Below are 19,827 nucleotides of genomic sequence, written 5' to 3'. Positions count from 1 at the left end.
CCACAAGGACAGGTGTGCCATAGACAGAAGAACGGTCCACTCCCCAAAACATCCACGCCCTAATCCCTAGAACCTCTGAATATGTCACATTACCTGGCAAAAAAGAGTGAACGGTTCAGATGGAATTAAGGCTGCTAATCAGCTAACCTTGAGATGAGGAGATTATCCTGGATTATTTGGGTTGGCCCAACTAATCTCGTATACTCTGGACATGTTATCAGGACAGATCAGTCCCTGGAGAAGACCATCATGCTTGGTAAAGTAGAAAGTCAGTGAAAAAGAGGAAGACCCTCAACAAGATAAACTGGCACAGTGGCTGCAACAATGGGCTCAAGCATAGCAATGATTATGAGGGTGGCATAGGACCAGGCAGCGTTTCATTCTGTTGTACATAGGGACACTATGAGCTGGAACCAACTCTACAGCACCCAACAACAACAACAACAATCTAATCACATGGGACCTTAAACATGAAGATGCTTTCCTTGCTATGGTCAGAGGGAGACGTGACAGAAGAATAAGGGTCAGAGAAATGTGCCTTTGCTGCCTTGGAAGGTACATAAAGGGGGAGCCAGGGGATTAAGGCAGCCTCCAGAATCTGGAAAAGGCCAGGACACAGATCCTCCCCTAGAGCCTCCAGAAAGGAACGCAGGCCTGCCAACATCTTGATTTTAGCCCGGTGGAACCCACGATGGACATCTCACTTTCAAAAGAGTAATAAAGTGTGTTCATTTAAGCAACTAAGTTTGTGGCCATTTATTATGCAAGCAATAGAAAATTAATATAGGGAGAGACAGAAAGGGGCAGAAAAAAATTTGAAAAAACAATGACTGAAAGCTTCCCAAATGATATGAAAAATGTTAATCTACAGATCTGAGAAGATCAGCAGACTGCAAGTAAAATGACCTCAAAGAGAACCACACCTAAACACGTCATAGTCAAACCACTGAAAGACAAAGGCAAAAAGAAAACCTTGAAAGCAGCAAGAGGAAAACGACACATCCACTCAGGGAAGCACTGAAGAATGAATGGCTGACTTTTCATCTGAAATAATGGAGGACAGAAAGCAGTGGTACAGCACATTCAAAGTGCTGGAGGGAAAAAAAAACTGTCAAAAAAGAATTCTATGTTCAGGAAAACTATCCCTCAAAAATGAAGGCAAAATAAAACTTCCCCAGAAAAACAAAGACTGAGAGAATGTGTTGCTAGCAAATATGCCGTAGAAGAAATACTAAAGGAAGTCCTTCAGGTTGGAAGGAAAGAAAACCAAACAGTAACTCAAATCCACATGAAGAAATTAAGAGAACTAGAAAAAGCAAATATGTGGGTGAATATTACAGATTGTAAAAATATCTTTTTTTCCTTCACTTAACTGATTTCAGTGGCATAAGATTGCATAAAGCAATATTTATTAAATGGCATTCTAGGGCTTATAACATAAAAACATGGAGTATAGGGCTTATAACATAAAAACATGCAGTATATATGCCAACAATAACCAAAGGAGAGGAGAGAAATGGGGCAACATTGGAGCAAAAGGTCACATTTTACCAGAATTAAATTGTTATTAATATGAATTAGAGCATGATAAATTAAAATGCACATTATAATCCCAAGAGCAGTTACTAAGTAAATAACTCAAAAAAAAAAAAGCCAAAGGAATAAAAATGACACCAAGAAAAAAGAGAGGATCAAAAAATACTTTAAAAATACAGAAAACATGTAATAAAATGGTGTATACAATATGGATGACCTTCAAAATTATTATTCTAAGTGTAAGAAGCTAGACACAAGAGATGACCTATTGAATAAGTCCATTTATATAAAATATTCAAAACAGGAAAATCTATAAAGTCATAAAGAAGATTAATGGTTGCCTGGGTTTGGGGAAGGGAGTAGGGTTTGACTTCAAATGGACAAGAGGGATAATTTTGGGGTAATGGAAATGTCCTAAAACTGGGTCATGATGATGGGTGTACAGCCTTATAAACATACTAAAAATCACTGAATCATACACTTAAGATGAGTGAGTTTTAGGTAAATTATACCTCAATAAAGCTGCTTTTTTAAAAAATAAAGTTTTTCATGTTTGCTGAAGTCTTGGGGAATCAGGCATCCATAATATATAGAGATAATCATGACTGTTCCTCCAGTATGCAGAGAAGTAAAGATACCCCAGCCCCTTCGCTCACCTCCAAAGTAATAGGTCTCTCCAGAATAAATATCCATGGGAACCACCATGTGAGCAGTGGAGGCCATGTTGTTGTCCACTTTCAAACTCAGGCGATTCCTCTTGGCTGTGAAGGAGACGGAATGCCACTGCCCATCATTCAGCCCAGCACCTGGCAACATCAGGTAACAGAGACACCCATTAACCACAAGGCTGGTAGGTGCTGGAGAAGAGTGACATAAATCATGCAATGAGTTCAGCCAGTGCAGAAACTCAAAGTCTGTGGAGGAAACCAGTCCCATTCGTGTAAAAGGCGAGTGTGTGGTCCACCTCCATAACAAGCCCTGGACAATTTGAACATCTGAAGTGTCCCATCACCTGATCCAGGACATCTCCGAGCTCCCATTCATGTCACTGAACTTTGGGAGGGAGATGCAGAAGCTCAAGTATTGTCCAAAATCACAGGATAAATTCAAACATGCTTTATATTATTTTCTTGCCTTTCTATGTGTCACTATTGATAATACCTCTCTACTCTTTATATGCTCTCTATCTAGACAGATTCTATAATATTATATAGATGCTTAGAAGAATATTAATAAAATGTAAAATTCACAAGAGATTATGCATGTGTGTGTGTGTGTGTGTGTGTAGGGACACACAAATTACTGGGTAGACAGGAAATGTGCCTATATAGATGGTGATTTTTAGATGAGGGGGATTGCAGTGATTTTCGTTTTATTTCACTTTGCTATATTTTCCAAATTTTCTACAAAGGCATAAGCTGTTGCTGTAATCAGAAAACAAAGTGTTCATATTAGTCTTAGAGATCATGTTGGTCCCTCAAAAGCAGTCACCGTCTCGCAGATGTGTGTGAAGTGATAACCTGTTCTTTTAGAAGGAGTGAAATTAAGTCTCTGGGGAGTGGGTAGAGGCCACATACCCTCACCTCTCTCATGTAGATGTACTCAGCAGGTTCCACATTGAGTGAAAAGCTAACACAGTATCACTCTGAGATAAAATTAGTACTCGCGTTGGTGGCGAAGGTTGGCAGTTGGAATCCACCAGCAGCCACTCCTTGGAAATCCTATTGGAGCAGTTCTACTCTGTCCTGTAGGGTCACTATGAGTCAGAATTGAGTCGACGGCAGTGGCTTTTGTCCTTAGTGGCCCAGCAGGCCCAGAAAGAGAGCATTGGCTCTGGTTTTCATTCCCCTTGGCTGTCCTATGCCTGGGGATACTGTTTCCCAAAACCGGGTTCAGGCAGGGTAGTGTCAAACCCTGGCCATGTGAACAGGTTCAGAGTGACACAAACCCAGGTTTGGGCACTTGCAGCTCACTGTTTGCAACATATCAGTGAAGAAGAAAAAAGTAGGTTTTCAAAGACTCTGTATGGCTTGGCTTCTGAAAGATAATAGGAAAGAGGTAGAAACATAGCATGACAGATTTAGGTTCAATCTTTAAATCCCATTTCCCTGTAGAAAGAGTTTATTTTGAAATAGGCCACCAGAAAGAGTTCTGAGGCCCCTGGTGGTATGAAGATGAAGTACTCCAAAGTTTCCTTCCAGAATGTTCCTTCCTCATCATGTCCCAGTGGAAGTCCATGGCCTCTGCTCTTCTCCCCAGGAAGCATCTCAGACCCTGAATCTTCTTTGTACAAGGCTTCACACCTTCCTTCTACCCTGAGTTTGCCTCTGCTCTCAGTCTGTACCCCTGGCCTCCGTGTGCATAGGAATCACCTGAGATGTTAAAACGCAGATTGTGGTTCAGCTCAGCAAGTCTAGAGTGGACTGAGATCCACATTTTCCAACAAGCTCCTGGGGGGTGCTAATGCTGCTGTCCACTGGACCACACTTTTAGTGGGGCTGGGCAACTGTGGGTCAGACTTAACCTCCTGTCAAGTTTTTGCAGGGAGGGAACACTTTGAATGAAAGTCCCAACAGATTAACTAAGGGTGCCTGTGTGACTTGACACAAATAATCCAGGGGCCGAGAGAGAGGAGGAGGAGGGGACTGAATGACGGTTCCTCCTGGGTGGATGGCACCCTACTGGTGTTTGATCTAGGGAACCACTATGGTCGTATTTCAAATGTGATGATCCTGCCTCCGGCTGTTGTTACTCCTGGGTGGGATGAACTTACCCACATTCCTGATTCTCCCAGGGGCCAAAGGGAGCTCATCCAGATGCCTGAATTGACAGGGCAGGGGCTACAATGAGGGTGCACAGATGGACAGAGCTAACTCTGATGAGAGGGGTGTGGGCTACCCAAAGGGTGCAGGGTGTCCCCAGTGTTACCAGATTCCCAGATTCTTCATAAGAGCCAGACATCTAGATTTTATTATTAATCTTCCTGATTTCTAAATGTTGGCTATCATTTGAAAAAAAAAAAAAAATCCATGCATCTATCCAGCCCAAAGATAACTGAGGGGCAGGATTGCCAGGCTTTGGAAGCTTGAAAATCAACATGGAAGTAGCTAGAAAAGGCATTCAGCTAAGACTTCAATAACATTGGAATTATAAGTGGGTTGTTCTTTAGATCCCACTATCAACTGATTGGTTTCTGGTTTGATCTTCAAAAGGGTGGCAAAGATTGACAACATATTTGTGGTGTGGAAAATTATTTCAGACCCCTTACTAGCTAGAATAATATTTTAAAACAACAATTTGCAAAGTTGTATACTATGTTGAAAACTTTGGCTTCTAATTTAAATATTTATACAAATTGTAACTCAATTCACCTCCAAGTTCAACACAATTTAACTTTTATTCCATGTAAGAATCTCAGTGCGTATCAGATTACCAATTTAAATCTCTAACAGCCAAGAAAGAGAGAAACCACTCTCATTTAATGAGAGAATATAATTTATTATGATAATAATTCATAAGCAAAAAGTCACTCTCATTAAAGAGCCACTGTGTTGAATTCTCATAACTGTGCTTACAGTCATGCTTTAATTATCATATCTTAATGCTGTGAACTGTAGGTCAAAATTCTTTGCCTACAGTAGTACAAATGTGTCAAATCGTAAATATTTTAATTAGCTGATCATCAAATACAACATTGCCATGCTTCGCTAACTCCAGCAATAAATAAAAATTTCAAAGCAAACAGGAAAATAAAAGGCAGCGATTGTTAGTTTTGTTTAAGAAAAGAACCAGAGGCATTTTATGCTAGGTAAATGCTTTTTTTTCTGTCTTCACATTCATGAATAGTCTTCCTCTCATTAATTATGAATATATCCATATTAAATAATCTGAGGAGTCCCTGGGTGGTACAAATGGTTAATGTGCTCGGCTATCAACTGAAAGGTTCAAGGTTCGAGTCTACCCAGAGGCACCTCAGAAGAAAGGCCTAGCGATCTACTTGTGAAAATTAGCCACTGAAAACCCTATGGAGCGCGGTTCTACTCTGACAGACATGGGGTTGACATAAGTTGGAGTCAACTCAAAGCCAATGGGCTTATTGGTTTAAGTAATCAAATGTATTTGTTATCTACTGCTACATAACAAATTGGGTGGCTGTAAACAACATGTCTGATCACAGTTTCTGTGGGTTAGGATCTGGATGTGACCTAGCTGAGTGCTCTGTCCTGAGGTATCTCATGGAGCTACAATCATGGAGCTGGGGATGTGGGCTCATCTGAAGGTTCCACTCAGGCAGGATCTGTCACCAACCTCCCCCAGGTGGTCGTTGGAAGGACCCAGCTCCTTATGGTCTGGTGGACTGAGGCCTCAGGTTCTTGCTGGCTGTGGGCTGGGGGGCTGCCTTCAGTTTGTACCATGTGGACCTTTCCATAGAGCATCTCACAACATGGCCACTGGCTTCCTTTAGAGCAAGAGGGGGGACCAGAGGGAGTATACTTTCAAGGGAAGTCACTGTCTCTCTGTGTTCTAATCTCTGACTGGAAACTCATCACTGTGCCATACTCTATTCACTAGGAAGGAGTCACTGGGTCAAGGCTGCACTCAGGGGAGGGGTCACAGAAGGGTGTGAAGTATGGAGGTCACCGAGGCCAACCCAGAGGCTGCCCATCACGGATGCCTTCATTGACTCTTTCTCACCCCAAATGTCTTCAGCTCTTCCTTTCCACAATGGATAGCCTCATCAACCCCTTCCCATCACATACATCCTTATCACCTCCTGCCCACCACAGACGTCCTCATCACTTCCTACCCACCACAGATGTCTTCATCACCTCCTACCTACCACAGATGTCTCCATCAATTCCTTCCCACCACAGATGTTCTTATCACTCCCTTCCAACCACAGATGTCCTCATCACCTCCTGCCCATCACAGATGTCTTCATCACTCCCTTCCCACAACAGATGTCCTCATCACCTCCTTCCCACCACAGATGTTTCCATCACCTCCTGCCCATCACAGATGTCTTCATCACTCCCTTCCCACAACAGATGCCTTCATCATCTCCTTCCCACCACAGATATCTTCATCACCTCCTTCCCACCACAGATGTTTCCGTCACCTCCTGCCCACCACAGATGTCCTCATCACCTTCTGTTGAGCATGAATATTATTATACAGATGTTCAAATGTATTATTACGTATAACATTATTCCCAATAATTTTTCAGATATTCACGCCAACAGACTGGTTAGAAATGATAATGGCTTCATTCTACTTATTAAAGTAACATTGCACTGGAGCAATTTCTTTAAGATATTTAAAACATGGACGTGATTGAGGTCTCTTCTGAGGACATCAGATTCATCACAAACTCTGGCAATGGCACGCTTACTATGAATTCACTTCCTCTGGTGCTAATCGTTAGAGCCTACTTATTGTTACTGAAGGCAATTTGTTTCTTTCTCATGAGCCTACTCATGTAAACACATCACATTATTAACACTCAATAAGTGGTCAAAGAGAAGTACTGCCCTAAAAAATGGAGGGGATGCTAATCTGGGAGCCCCACTTTCATTTTTTAGTAACACATGGAGCAGAAACAGAAGTAACCTATGGGGATATGCATAGAAATGTATAACTTTTCTTCATATTTAGCTTCCAGGTATCTTTTGGCTGTTTTTCTGTTTGTCATTTTTTCTTGTTTTTGGTCTGTATTATTACACAGAGAAGGTAGATTCAGTGTCATGTAAACATCAAAGATCGATGATTCCATGGCAGACCCCTGCCAGCAGGGCCAGGATGGTACTTTAAATAAGACAATATCCTTTGTCAAGAATCCTAGCATCCACACACAGAGGTGAAAACAGTCCTTGCCAACCAGAGACTAAAGGGGACCTGATGTGCTGGGTCACCCCACTTAATGACATTATTTCTGACCATGCAAACAATACACTGAAACTCAAAATCAGGGGTGGCTCCCTTGGCAGTCAGCGCTCCCCATGTCCAGTGGAAAGTTGTTTAACTCCAGACACTTCAGCTATAAAATTGGTCTGAAGAAACAGCTCATGTGGAGAAAAGAAATAGCCTGTATCCTGCACAGTGTCTACACCTCGTTCATGCCTGCTTGCCTTACAAGGTGCGACTGCCAGGCCTAGAACCCATGCAGCGCTAAGTTGGTACAAGATGAGTATAGGTGGCAGGTATCCTGTGTTCAAGGCAATAAAACTCGAATCTGAAAGTAAGGATACTGAGTGTCTTGTTGACTCAGGAATTGTTTTTAAAATAGTACTTGTTATGGATAACATCGCAGAGAATGAGAGTTCTGGAACACTTAATTGTGCTCATGAGGAATATGTACATGGATCAAGAGGCAGTCATTTGAACAGAATAAGGGGATGGTTTAAAGTCAGGAAAGGTGTGCGTCAGGGTTGTATCTTTTCACCATACCCATTCAACCTGTATGCTAAGCAAATAATCTGAGAAGCTGGACTACATAAAGATGAATGGGGTAACCATGCTTGCTGAAAGTGAAAGTGAAGAGGACTTGAAGCACTTACTGATGAAGATAAAGACCACAGCCTTCAATATGGATTGCACCCCAACATAAAGAAAAAAAAAATCCTCACAAGTGTACCAATAATAAGCAACATCATGATAAACGGAGAAAAGACTGAAGTTGTCGAGGATTTCATTTTATTTGGATCCACAATCAACACCCATGGAAGCTGCAGTCAAGAAATTAAAAGACTCATTGCATTGGGCAAATCTGCTGCAAAAGGTCTCTTTGAAGTGTTGAAAAACAAAGGTATCACCTTGAGGACTAAGGTGAAACTGACCCACACCATGGCGTTTTCAATAGCCTCATATGCTTGTGAAACCTGGACAACGAATAAGGAAGACTGAAGAATTGACGCCTTTGAATTGTGGGGCTGGCGAAAAATGCTGAATATTCCGTTGACTGCCAAAAGAACGAACAAGTGGAAAAAGTGCAGCCGTAACGTTCCTTAGAAGCAAGGATGGCAAGACTATGTCCCATATACTTTGGACACGTTATCAAGAAGGATCAGTCCCTGGAGAAGGACAACATGCTTGGTAAAACAGAGGGTGAGGGAAGAAGAGGAAAACCCTCAAAGAGATGGATTGACACAGTGGCTGCAACAATGAGCTCAAGCATAGCAACAATTGTGAGGATGGTGCAGGACTGGGCAGTGTTTCATTCTGTTGTGCATAGGGTCACTATGAGTCAGAATTGACTCGATGGCACATAACAACAACAATAAGCTGGGTGTGAGACTGTGTGATATGGGAAGATGGAGCCGTGTGTACTGTGAGATCTGGAGTGACGGAATGTAGGAGGTTTCTATAGGACTTGGGATGATGGAGCTGTGAGCTCTGTGGGATCTGGGATAATGGAGCTATGTGCATCGTGACATCTGGAAGATGGAGCTGTATGTTCTATGGGATCTGGGGTGATAGAGCTGTGTGTTCTGGGATGACAGAGCCATGTGAGTTGTGAGATATGAGGTGACGAAGCCATATTTTCTGTGGGATCTCCAATAATGGAGCTGTGGGAGGTTCTGTGGGATCTGGGATGATGGAACCATGTGTTCTGTGGGATCTGGGATGATGGAGCTGTGGGAAGTTCTGTAGAATCTGAGATGATGGAACCATGTGTTCTGTGGAATCTGGGATGATGGAGCCATGTGTGCACTATGGAATCTGGGATGATGGAGCTGTGGCAGGTTCTGTGAGATCTGGGATGATGGAGCCATGTGCACTGTGGGCCTTGTTGTGATGGAGCTGCACGTACTGTCACTTTGGGAACACCCATGTTACCTGCTGTGATGTTGCTCTGTCTTTGTTCCAGAGACCTGTGCAGGCTCAGTCTGAGGCTTCCATCGCTGAGAATGAGCAGAAGGTTCCCTGAGCCCTGATGAAGCTGGCTAGACAGCAGACGTCCAGCTCTGTTCCATGTTCGAAACTGGAAACTGACAGTGACCCCATCTTCCCCCGGGGATCCCATGAGTGCCAAGGAGCTCCTAGGGCTCAGGAACGTCAGTGGCATGGTCTGCGGTTGTGAGCAGGAGAACGATACGTTACCCTGAGAGCAGAGGGAGAGGAGAGGTGAGAGGTCAGGGGACACGCCCATCTCAGCAGCCAGAGGTGCTGTTCATCAACAGAGCTATACCCAGGACTAAGCTGTCATGTCACCAGTATGTTTCCAGAAAACCCATCTTCATGGCACTGATCTCAAGGGACTGTCCACCCAGATGTGGAATCCCAATGGACAAATCACAGTGTCTCCTATCTTCCCCAATGACCAGTCAGCACAGGGGCCTCAATGTAACTGAGTCCAACAGGCATTTGTAGGTGGTGGCCCACTGTGGGCTGTGATGACATAGCCCCTGCCCTCCACCACCCTCCACCACCCAGGTCCTACCCTCTGCTCCACTTGGCCCCAAGGCTTACCACTCCCTGGATTACACAGATGTGGGTTAAAAAAAAAAAAAAAAAAGTGCTCCTCACCCAGACCATAAGTTACTTTTGCTTTTGTCTTCACTTCTCCTATACCCTGTTACTCTGAGGAAGTTGCTGAATTATTGTAATGGATTGAATTGTGTCCCCCAAAAATACATGTTATAAATCCTAACCTCTATGCCTGTGGCTATAATTCCATTTGGGAATGGGATGTCTTTGTCATGTTAATAAGGCAGGGTTAGTGTTAGATGTATCTGGAGCCAATCTCTTGAGATATAAAAGAGATTAAATGCAAGCTAGCAAGCAGAGATGAGGGAAGAGAGATGACAAGCCACATGAAGACCACTCAGGAACAAAGAGACAAGGACCTTCTCCCAGAGTCAACAGAGAAAGACAGCCTTCTCCTAGAGTTGGCACCCTGAATTCAGACTTCTAGTCTCCTAAACTGTGAGAAAATAAACTTCTGTTTGTTAAAGCCACCCATTTGTGGTATGTCTGTTATAGCAGTACTAGGTGACTAAGACAGTTACTAAGAGTCGTTGTTAATGTACCATCACTTGGGAGCATAGAAGGAGCCACTTTTGTCATGTAGGCCCACGGGCTCTCTCTGTGGTCCCCATCATGGACCTCTGGGTACTCTCTTACCATAATGAAGACCTGTGGACTGTGCCGCTTGGCCAAATCAACGATATCTTCTCCATTAAAATGAATATTTTCTAAGCATCCATGGAAGTTTTTACTTTGAAATGTTGCTGATTTTCCAGGTGCTAAAATCCCTCCAAAGCTGATCTTAGAAAGAAAAACGACATCAATAATATTCTTCAGTGATTTTCTGATAATTTGCTTAAGACATCTATGATTCATAGGCATACAGTCATAGTCGTAGAACAATTTTGCACAATTTTGTATTGTTGTGCTTGTTTATTTGAAATGAAACCTAAGGCATAGATTCTAAAACATTTTTGCATGTACCCGATACCCACTGACACCAGAGCCCCTTCATCTGTAATTAAGGGATCATGTAATTTATCATCAAACTAGGGCACTTTGGCAAGGCGAAAGGGGTTATTGACATTGATAGTGGGACAACACGTGTGAACTAGCACCACTTAGAGTGGACAGAACCAGGGCCTCTGGAGCAGAGAACACCAGGCCCACCCAGATCCCCTCCAAGCCCATGTTACCATCTTTGTGAGGTTCCCTTCTCCATCTCCTCCCTGCAACTGGCTTTAAGAGTAGGACTTTGCATCCCCTGGGGTGGTCCTTCTCCAACAGTTGCCAGGTGCAGGAGTATGACATCTAAGTTCCTGTGCCTCAGATGGACCCCAAATGACACAGGTAGATGCAGCTTCCCCACCAGAATCCCCCATGGGATCAGGCTGACACCTCGCTGGGCAGCACTTTGTCTGGGATCATACCCCTGCCTGGCTTCCCTTCCTGGCCCTGCTGTCCCCTTCCTCACAGCTCTGCCCTGGAGCACTTCCTCTTGTCCAGAGTCCATGTCTCGATGACTGGACTTAAGACAGCTACCCTGTCTCTAATTTAGTGTGTTAGACTAAATGATCCCCTCCTCGGTTGCTTGTCCAACCTGGCTGTGGTATGTACTGGTTGATGGGGATATTACAATGTGTTTTAATTGTGCAGAAAATAAATCTATGCAAACATGACAGTGATACTCCAGGTCATACGTGCCTCTGGATGGTCTGTATATACTTTCATCTGTGTAAAGAACATCTTGGTTTAAGGAGTAAAGGCATGGACGATATACAACAGGACTAGAACCTTCTGTTGGTTGTGACTTCTAAGTCCATTTATGACAAATGAACATTGAAACCGTTTTTGGATTGTTCTGATATTTCATGAGCTCAAAAATGTCTTATAAAATATGGCAGAACAATGTTATATCTTAGTGCAATTTAGATACATATGTGCAATGGGCTGCAAATGGTTGCGCGCTTGTGAAATTTGAGTAATAAGATGGTACGTTCGAATCTCTTGCTATTAGACTGTCTAGCTAGATTACATTGCAAAGTTCCCCCAAGTTACCACAGATAGGGACTGGACATACACTATGGCAGGAAGAAAGTCCCCAAATTTGGGTCACAAAGATCACTCATCATACAGTTACCCCTTCCTTTGTGCACTATTTACTAAACATTACAACGTAGCACTGTGTGCAGTTAGGTTGAGAAGCTTATCCGCAGTGTAACGTGCTGCCCGCTGCTACTATGCGCCATTCACTTTAGGAACAATTTTGCCACTGTTCTGACTTTCTTTGAAGCACGCTTCTCTATAGAACTCCTTTTTCCTTCGAGGGCTACATCATGCTTAAGTCATAAAGTCCTCAATGGCTGGCAAATTGGTTTCCCACCTCGTGATGGAGATCCAGGTCCCCTGATGCCTGGAAGTGCTCCATGTGCCTGTCCACCGTGAGGTTCACCCGTGGGCCGGAGTGCTCCAGAAGGATGGAGTGCCAGTGCTGGTCATCCAGGAGGCTGCCCAGTGCGGTGTGGATGGGGGCAGGTAGGTGTGTAGGCTCAGCTCCACCTGGGCAGGGGGATGGAAGCATGGTTGGTCCTGCCTAAACCATTGCTCTCAGCCCCAGCTGGGCATATCTCAGCACTGTAAGTTAGCTCCACCTGACTCTTGGACACAATAATAAACCAGTTGACATTGAGTTGACCCTGACTCATGGCAACCCCATGTACGTCAGAGTAGAACTGCGCTCCATAGGGTTTTCGGCGGCTGATTTTTCAGAAGTAGATCATCAGGCCTTTCTTCCAAGATACTTCCGGGTGGACTCAAACCTCCAAACTTTCAGTTAGCAGCTGAGTGCGTTAACAATTTGCGCTACTCAGGGACTCCAAACACAAGATTAATTCCACCCCATTGTGCATATTCCATCTGTAATCACTTCCTTTCTTTATTTATTGCATACTCACATTCCTTGGAAGTGTTGTCTCTGCCATGAACTCTTGTTAGTATTACAGCATCCTTGTCCTTATATTAGGATAGAGCTGTGGTTCTCAGGGAGGCAATTCTCCCCAGGGGACATATGGCCATGTGGGGGGACCATGATTGGGGGTACTACCAATATCTTGTAGGTGGAGGCCACTGATGCTGGTAAATATCCTGCAATGCACATGACCCCCACTTCCAAAATTGTTGTCAATAGAGCTGAGGCAGAAAAGCCTGGGATATAGCAAAGTAGCCGTGTTTGCAGAATATAAAGAGTGGCGATGACTGCCTTCCTGTACAAATCGTACACCATAAACTATTTTACATGAAAACACAATTGGGAGGTATAAATAGTGGCCTTTGCATCTGTAATGCCTGCTAAGAGACAGCACTTAACAACAATCAGATTATCGAGCTCCTTTCCTGATAAATTTACCTGAGCTGATGAGTAAAAAGAGTTTCCCTTTGACTAATTCCAGGGTGATGTGATTCCCACTCCTTCCCTCACTGTGGAATAGAATCCCATTGCTTTGTGTTGTTTTAAATTTCAGAGAAATGACATCTTTTACTGGACCCATGGCACTTTGTGTAAATCTGTAGATTAGGGAATTGTTTCCATCAAAATTAATCACCTCCGATCCTACAGAAAAGATAATAAAAGTTATTCTATGTATGGCCATACTTCTCACTGATGTGTTTTAATGCGTGAAGCTGTGCACATAGACACATATACATACATGTACACAGATACACACAGACACACACATACATACATGCACACACCCATGTGCACACATTCACACACATGCACACGTACACACACATATTCACGTAAATACTACATTTCCAGCTTAGTCATCAGATATTGCAGCATTTCTTCCAGCAGGTGTTGATATACCTAAATTCTATCTTTACCCTTTCCTAACTTTTTTTTCATGTTTCAACATAAAATATTCTTAAAACTCTGTTTTGAATGGTACTATCCCATTCATGGATTATTTCTTCTTTCTGTGGTTATCAACCACATGGAATCTCTTAGTATATTTCTAGGCTACTCCTAATTTAGCAGCATCCTTGAAAATTCTGGATGTTTTCCACCCACTGCTGAAGACTGAAGTCTCTCAGGTAATAGGTCCGTTAGCTCCTGCATTGGTAGATCTGACTTCTCATAACTCTTACCCATGTGTTCCTTTTAAAGAAATGTCTTCCCCGTATGTAAAATATCACCACAGAGAAGCACATGCTTGCACCAGAGACTCATCAAATACAACCCAGGAACATACTGGATCCTCCACAGAGCAACCCCTTCCTTGTTCTCCCACTTTGCTAAGTAGGAGCCCTGAAGGGCAATGCGATCTCAGTCCTCTCAGCAGCCCCAGGCTGTCCTGGTGAGGCCACGCAGCGGCTCATACACTCAGCTCAGGCAGTGAAAGACCTACACCCCGTCTTCTGTAGAAAACACCCTTCACTGCACTTGGGTTAGAACACCGCCAGTGTCCAGAGGTGCTGCTGTGTTTGTCACAGTGCACATTTAAAGAGGGTGGAGAGGCAATTATCCCTGAAATACACACCTATGGGCTTCACTCAGGGTAACAAGAAGGAGCCACAGGTGTTCTCAGGATAGGTGAATGGGACAAGGATGTGCTTACAAAAGTTGCACCGTGGGGATTCCAGGCAACAATACAGGAAATGGGGCAGGACTTAAGAGGGAGAGAGTTGTGGGGAGTGGGCCATGCCCAAATGAGCAGTGGCCATCCCCCAAGGGGCACAGCTGCAAAGTGGCCTCTCAGGGAGGGGGCGAAGCCCATAAATGGCTTCCTTCTCTGCTTTTTATCAACTCGCCTATGGAGCTCCCCATGTCTCCAAAGCCAACCTGCCGTGGGAGCTCTTGGCCCACACGGATGAAGTCCACAAGAGTGGGCCTCCTGGGCCAAGGGTAGGTGGTAGAGATGTGGAGGAGCAGAGAAGGAAATGTGGCACACATTTTACCTGTGTTGGTTGCAAGCATTGGGTTTTACCTGGTGGGTATTGAATGATTGGTCCATTGTGGGTTGTTCGTGGTAAACAACCTAAGAATGCTGCAATGACTCCAGCAAACAGAAAGGAAATTTAACCACAGGTCATGGCATTTGACAGCAAGGCACTGATTATGTAAAATAAACATTAGACTCTCAAAACGTAGTGCAAAGATTTTGTAAAATAATAATAATCACATTCAGTGAGAAAGCACGTGTATCCTACAGACACAATTATTTTCACGCGTGGGTTCCTGAAAACTGGAAATTATTTCAAAAGTTCTTCCAGCTTAAAATGATGGGGAACTACTGTAAGATCTTCTGCTGGGCCATCGCCATCGGCAGCACCGGGTGATAACAGCATATCAATAACCCTGTGTCCTCAGACAACATCAGCCTGTCCCTCACTTTATGTAGAAATGTGTCTGTAGGTTAGTCACCAGGTCAGTCTGCGTAAGGTGGTGTGGTCCTGACTGTTCCAAGCGGCAGCAAGAAAACCCTGCACCTGAGGCTGTGATGGAAATGCACATCTAAATTATCTAAAGTGTCACCCATACTTTTAACCGCAGCCCTGGGTCATCACGTGAGGCTGGTCTGACACAGGAAGCCCTGGCTGCGCACTCTCTCAGGTCAGCATTGTTCATGTGACTGATGACTGAATCAACTTTCCCCTCTGATGCTGTCCTTACCAGGATGGATGTTCTCCCACCCATGCCACTCTATTTCCTTAAATGGAAACCTGCTAGTAGCAGAGACAGCTTGCAGCAGCAGGAAGTTCTGTCTGTTACTTCTTCTCTCATGATTTCTTCTTGTTACAAAACACACCTTCTCATTTTTAAGTAATTTTACAGTAGTGTTAAATTATTGATTCGTGATCAGAGTATTAGATATAACCCATTTTTTTTCCTCTCAAGCACTCAGTATTTAACCAGATAATCAAAGCCTCAAAGCTGCCAGTCATATAGTCTGGGCTCAGATCCCCCACTCCCCTCCTTCTTGTTTAAATGTCTCAGATGTTACGTGGAGGATGGACACAGCCACCTGTGGGTCGGCGCTTCTGCTCCCCTCACTCCACTCCTGATAATCCAGCCATTTATGCATTCATCTATCCCACCAATAGATTAATAATGAGCAGTTACAACACAGCAGTAGCATGACTCAGGTTGCCATGGGAATAGAGCAGGTTGCCATGGGGATGGAGCAGGTTACCATGGGAGCACACAGGAATGACACCTGACCTGGGCACGGTTCTCCAAGGGAGCTGTTAGAAAAGAGCTGGACCTGGGGGCTGAGGAAGGAGTTGGAGAAACAACCTGGAGAGTGGAGCCAAAGAAGCCAGACACAAAGCAATGCATACTGAAGTGTTCATTTGTACAAAGTTAAAAAAACAGGCAAAACTACTGTATGGCGTTAGAGTCAGGAGAGGGGTGAAGCGTGGTTCCTGAAGGGCATGATGGGCAGGGGGTTAATGTTCTGTTTACCATTTGGGGGCTGGCTGCACAGTTGTGAAAGCTTACACAACTACACACTTTTGATAGTACTGTAGTTAGTTGCCAGAGAGTCAGCTCCAACTCGTGATTACCGTATGTATAACAGAACAAAACTTTGCCTGGTTCTGCGCCATCTTCACAACCACTGATATGTTTCAGCAAAGCCACCTTGTTGTGGTTATTGTGTCAATCCATCTCAGGGAGGGTTTCCCTTTTCTCCCTAACCCTCCACTTTACCAACCATGATGACCTTCCCCAGCAATTGAGCTTTCCTGATGACGTGTCCAAAGTAAGCAACCTGAAGTCCCACCATCCTCCCTCCTAAAGAACATTCTGGTTGTATGTTTTCTAAGACTGATTTAATCATTCTTCTGGCAGGCCATGGTATATTTAATATTCTTCTCCAACATCACGATTTGAAAGCATTAATTCTTCTGTCTTCCTTTTTCATTGTCTATGCACATGTTTTTTTTTTTTTTTTTATGCACATGAGGATATTAAAAAAGACCATGGCTTGTGTCAGGCACACATTAGTCATCAGAGTGACATCTTTGCTTTTTATGATATATATATATATATATCAGCACAAAAAATCTATTCTAAAAAATAATGAATGGAGGTTGAGTGGAAAGTGCTCATCATCAGGGGCTCTCTGTGTTCCCTTCTTCTGCTTGGGGCAGGACGTGGACCAAGAGGGGCAGATGAGGGTCATCAGGCATGAGGAATTGGAACCCAACCTCATTGCCATCAAGAGATTGTGCAGTGTTCTCAGTGCTCCTTTGGGAGTGGAAAAGAGGACTGTTTGCATTTATCAGATTTTCACTCAAGAAGCCTCCTTCCCCCAGACGCTTGAGGTGGCATACAATGGGGTCAGGGGTGCACGTGGAGGCTGCTGCAGTCAGTGCAGTGGTGCATGGAATGATCCAAATGTAGGAAACAGCATCAGGATACAGAGAAGTGGGGAGTTTAAACATACATTTGGAAGGTAGGCCCACTGGGCTTGGGGGTGGACTGTGTGTGAGGGGGTCCTGAGTTAACCGATTTGAGTTAACACATTCAAGCGGCAGGTGTGTCCCCTGAGTCAGAGGACATCAAGTAGGCAACAGCCCCTAGAGGGGATTGGAAGAAATAATCCCTGTTTACCACAATGAGGCACCCAGAGCAGGTGGAGCTGGGAGGTGAGATGTATAAAGAGATCGGTGCTGAAGATACAGGTTGGCGTTAGTATGCAAAGTGACCAGTGCTACCTGATGGCCTTCCTTTGCCCAGAGGGGAAGTAGGGGAGAGTGCTTAACTGAAAAACCATTCCACCAAGGCAGAAATCCATAAAAAAGAGCATAGTGCTAAGTGTGTAAGGAGAAGATTGTACAGGAAGAAATGTGGAGTACTTGAGAGATGCTGTGGAGACAAAAGTGACCAGGAGGTTCCATTCAAGGCCTTGAGAGTGTGACAGGCAATTTGGTTTCTCCTGAAAGCACAGGTAAGAGCCGGGACATCACATGCTCAGGAAAGACCAAGATCCCAGGATCCCTGTGCAGGATGGAATGATGAGAAGACCTGAGAAGCAGAGACTGGTCAGGAGTCGTTTCCAATCCTCTGGCTGATGAAGTGGCTGTGGTGTTGAATGGACCAGTGCAAATGTGGGCGAATAGAACAAGCGTTTCACCACTCTTATGCATAATACGCCGAGAAGTGTTGAGCTTGTTGTACTACTTCCAGAGATGAAGTATGAAGAACTATGTCTCTCATTAATGACGATGAAAGGCAGCTCGTTTCAGATTTATTAAAATAGGACTATGCTTCTTTTCAAGTTGTGGCGACAGATCAACTTCTGAATTTTTATGTGGGCCCTCGTGTTCTCTGTGGCATGGCTTTGCTAAATTTGGGGTGCGAGCTGATCCCAAGAAAACTGCAGAGTCACATTCTTTCTGAGGATTGGAGTATGGAGTAACAGCCTGTTACGAAGGAACATCGGGCTGGCTGCCACCCTGGTGAAAGTACGTGTCCTACTCCAAGAATAATGAACTTGAAGGTGTTCCCTGAGTAATGGGAGAGGCAGCCAATAAATGTTACAAGATCAAAGAGAAAGTCTAGTAAGAGAAGTCTTAGCCAGGGCCAAAGAGAGCACACAAATTTAGAAATGTCTGGGGATGTAGGAAGATGGACAATATAGAAGAAGAAACCACAAAATGGAAAGGAGCCCAGCTGGTAAATGTCCCAGAGGTGGCTCAGCCTTGGGTGGGGCTGCCTGGAAAAGTCCGGCCTCAGGATATGCGCCTTCTCTGAGGTCACTGGCACAGACCTGGTGTTGTTAGCATCAGCCCCACAAGGCCCCTTGGCCGGCACTGTGTCTTATCTGGCTGGACACCTCCATCTGACAGTCTGTGCCTGGAATGCCACTATTCATGGCTGTGACCACTCCTTGCCCAACCCCAAACAACCAACCTCTCCACCTACTCTCTACCCATTCCTGATCCCCATCTCACATTTGCTGTGCATGATTCTTGTGTTTGTTTCTTCCTTATAAAGAAAACAGATATGCTACCTTTGTGGCACTGAAATGCAATGGATCACTTTTATATGGTGTTCTAGCCACGGGCTGGTAAGACCCACAGAGTGATTGGCTGGGACTACGCAAATTGAGTGACTTATGGTTCACTGAGGGGATTGGTCAGTTTACTATACAAATTAAGTATTTGCAGTTTACCCAGGGGCTTGGTCAGTGGTGCTGGTGGGAGGGCTGTGACTTGAAATTGACAAGGAGTAAGCTTACATAAAGGCCAATTGCACAGAAGTTTGGGAGGGGACCTCACTACCATCAAGAAGAAGAGTCTGAAGTGGAGTGGGTTGTTTGGACCAAGGACCCAAGGTTCCTGCACTGAGAACCTCCTAGACCCAGAAGAAAGAATGAACACTGAAGACGGCATGAGACAGTGAGAAGCAGCTTGGAGGCAAGAGAGCCCTACAGGCCTGGGTAGCATGGCAGGAGTCATCAGCAGAGGTCAGTGAGGTCCAGCAGCAGAGGTCAGTGAGGTCCAGCAGCAGAGGTCAGTGAGGTCCAGCAGCAGAGCAGAAGCCTCGGCAGCCATGCAGGCCCCACTACAGCATGGTGGTAGCAGCTGTGGTGGGCTTGCTGACCCATGGATGGAGAGCCTCCTACAGGCAGAAGTCTTGCTGGCAGAGCTAAAAAGAGCTGTAATACTTGCTTGTGCAAGGAAAGAGAGGCCTGAGTATGCCCTGTGCAGGGCTCGTGTGTCTCCCCTGCTGGGATACTTGCTCTTGTTCACCTGGGCTGTGGGTCACATGGGATCAGTTTGACCTCTGAGGGTGGAGGCTGAGTAACCAAAGTC

General features: G+C 44.5%; 1 protein-coding gene across 5 annotated transcripts in view; it reads right to left on the bottom strand.

Annotated features, from left to right (window-relative positions):
* Nucleotides 1–19,827, bottom strand: part of LOC100661670 (contactin-associated protein-like 4) — a 162,058-nt gene that overhangs the window by 79,774 nt on the left and 62,457 nt on the right. For 3 of the 5 annotated variants that reach the window (XM_064286340.1, XM_064286344.1, XM_064286341.1), the window contains exons 4-8: nt 13,409–13,612; nt 12,386–12,561; nt 10,660–10,803; nt 9,373–9,637; nt 2,193–2,342 (exon numbers count right to left, since the gene is read on the bottom strand). In XM_064286340.1, coding sequence (XP_064142410.1) covers nt 2,193–2,342; nt 9,373–9,637; nt 10,660–10,803; nt 12,386–12,561; nt 13,409–13,612 — 939 coding nt within the window. The remainder of the gene's footprint in view (nt 1–2,192; nt 2,343–9,372; nt 9,638–10,659; nt 10,804–12,385; nt 12,562–13,408; nt 13,613–19,827) is intronic. The other 2 variants (XM_064286343.1, XM_064286342.1) reach the window with 2 other exon arrangements.

This window comes from Loxodonta africana, chromosome 6 (genome assembly GCF_030014295.1).
Source record: "Loxodonta africana isolate mLoxAfr1 chromosome 6, mLoxAfr1.hap2, whole genome shotgun sequence".
In the NCBI taxonomy this organism is placed as follows: domain Eukaryota; kingdom Metazoa; phylum Chordata; class Mammalia; order Proboscidea; family Elephantidae; genus Loxodonta; species Loxodonta africana.
Note: the sequence above shows the minus strand (reverse complement) of the source record. Positions and strands in the feature narration are given on the sequence as shown.